The sequence below is a fragment of the Saccostrea cucullata genome, unplaced genomic scaffold (assembly GCF_032062105.1).
Source record: "Saccostrea cucullata isolate Sc308-1 unplaced genomic scaffold, CSIRO_AGI_Scuc_v1 ctg67, whole genome shotgun sequence".
In the NCBI taxonomy this organism is placed as follows: domain Eukaryota; kingdom Metazoa; phylum Mollusca; class Bivalvia; order Ostreida; family Ostreidae; genus Saccostrea; species Saccostrea cuccullata.
Window position 1 is genome coordinate 240,001 of NW_026929387.1, and position 2,362 is coordinate 242,362.

The window sequence follows — 2,362 nt, forward strand, 5'->3', positions numbered from 1 at the left end:
AAATCTTCTTCTTTACTCCTGGACATCAAGAAGTCAAACTGTTGATATGATTGTAATCAGCACTGAGTCCTCTAACAAAATTGTGAAATTCATGGCCCCTGGGTCAGGGGCTCTGGTGTTAGGGCGGGGCTATATAGATCATATAGTAAAAGTGCATTGATTCTTTGAAAATCTTATCTGCTCCTGGATATTTAATTAACTAACTAAGGACATAGTTATGATGACCAAGATTCCTCTTCAAAAATTGTGAATTTCATGGTCCCTGGGTCAGGGGCTCTGGTGTTAGGACGGGGCTATATAGATCATATTATTAAAAGTGCATTGATTCTTTGAAAATCTTCTTCTCTGCTCCTGGGTATTAAATTAACTAACTAAGAACATAGTTATGATGACCAAGATTCCTCTTCAAAAATTGTGAATTTCATGGCCCCTGGGTCAGGGGGTCTGATGTAAGGGCGGGGCTATATAGATCATATATTAAAAGTGCATTGATTCTTTGAAAATCTTCTTATCTGCTCCTGGATATTTAATTAACTAACTAAGAACATAGTTATGATGATCAAGAGTTCCTCTTCTAAAATTGTGAATTTCATGGCCCCTGGGTCAGGGGTTCTGGTGTTAGGGTGGGGCTATATACATTGTAGATCATATACTAAAAGTGCATTTCTTTGAAAATCTTCTTCTCTGCTCCTGGGTATTAAATAAACTAAGAACATAGTTATGATGACCAAGAGTGCTTCTTCAAAAATTGTGAATTTCATGGCCCCTTGGGCAGGGGCTCTGGTGTTAGGGCGGGGCTCTATTGATTGTATAGTAAAAAACATTATTTCTTTGAAAATCTTCTTCTCTGCTCCTGGGTATTAAAGAAACCAACTAAGTACATAGTTATGATTAATAAGAGTGCATCCTCCAAAATTGTGAATTTTATGGCCCCAGGGTCAGGGGTTCTGGTGTTAGGGCGGGGCTCCATTGATGATATAGTGAAAATGCATTAATTCTTCAAAAATCTTCTTCTCTGCTATGTACAGTTCTATACATGTACATAGTTATGATGAGGAAGGATGCCTCTTCCAAAATTATGGATTTCATGGCCCCTGGGTCAGGGGTTCAGGTGTAAGGGTGCGGCTCTATTAATTATTTAGTGAAAATGCATGAATTCTTTGAAAATCTTTTTCTTTGCTCCTGGGTATTATGCTAATGATATTAGTTCATATATTTATGATGAAGAAAGGTGCATCTAGCATGATTAATTTCATTTTCTCTGGGTCAGGAGTATCGGGAAGGGGGGGTGGAGGGGTAACAGTACATAGTCTGAAGATAAATAAATGCTTTGAAATCTGCTCTGTGGTATTAATCAACCATTTTTGATGAAATAAAATTTATGATAAAATTTCCAAAATTTTTAAATATGTGGCCCCAGGGTCAGTGGTTCCTCGGGGTGGGGTGCACGACTGGTTATAAAGTGAAAATGCATTTTCTCTTTCTTACTCTGATCTAACTCTGGGTAGTAACTAGAGTAAGCATTCTAAGTGTATAATTATGATAAGCAATGGTGCCTCTTTCAGAATTGTGAATTTCATGGCATCTGGTTTAAAACACGAACCAAAGTCAATTTTTGGAAAGTTGTTTCATGATACTCAGGTGACCTATAAGGCCCGTGGGCCTCTTGTTTCATTGACTGTTTCTTTTTCTTTCCAAGAAATCCAAGAGTGAGTTGTAACAACCTAACACATCCAATCTGGTCGCCGTGGAGAGACTTGTCTGAGGATAATTCACTTGCAGGGACTATAATATAATACCATACATCACCTTCCAAAACTTTTTATAAGTGTGCACATGGTTACAAGACTTGATGCAAAATCATTTTACTTAGTTAACCTATTTTCATAAAAAAAAAAGTGTGTAAGCATTCGTTTCATTCGTCGTAATAAGCGGCATTTCCAACCTTATACTTACTCCTTAACGTAATCAGAAAAGAACGGGATTCAGTGTGTAAATAATGGACTAACAACTGGTATGGAAAAACATCAGTCAGCATTTGATTTAATGATAAATTATATTTGCTGACAAGGTCATTTTCAAGGTCGATAACTTTGGCGGCCAGGCCTTCCAACAATCTATTGGAAATCCAATGGGTACAATTTACGCCCCGTTATTAGAATACCTATTTTGTATTCATATGAAGCAGAATTTGTCCAAAATCTTATGCGTGAAAAGAAGAAAACACTTGCTGTGGACTTCAACTCGACATTTAGATATATCGACGACGTATTGTCAATTACCAATGGTAATTTCCATTCTTATGTCGAAACGATATATCCTGGAAAGCTTGAGATTAAATATACCACAGAGTCTGACACAT

At 37.1% G+C, this 2,362-nt stretch overlaps 1 protein-coding gene across 2 annotated transcripts in view; it reads left to right on the top strand.

Moving 5' to 3' along the window:
• The window catches only part of LOC134280726 (peroxidasin-like), a 20,701-nt gene extending 18,731 nt beyond the window's left edge, over nt 1–1,970 (top strand). For both annotated transcript variants that reach the window (XM_062763177.1, XM_062763178.1), the window contains one exon: nt 1,700–1,970. In XM_062763177.1, the coding sequence (XP_062619161.1) occupies nt 1,700–1,796 (97 nt within the window). In that variant the 3' untranslated portion in view covers nt 1,797–1,970. The remainder of the gene's footprint in view (nt 1–1,699) is intronic.
• The last annotated feature ends 392 nt before the right edge of the window (nt 1,971–2,362 follow it).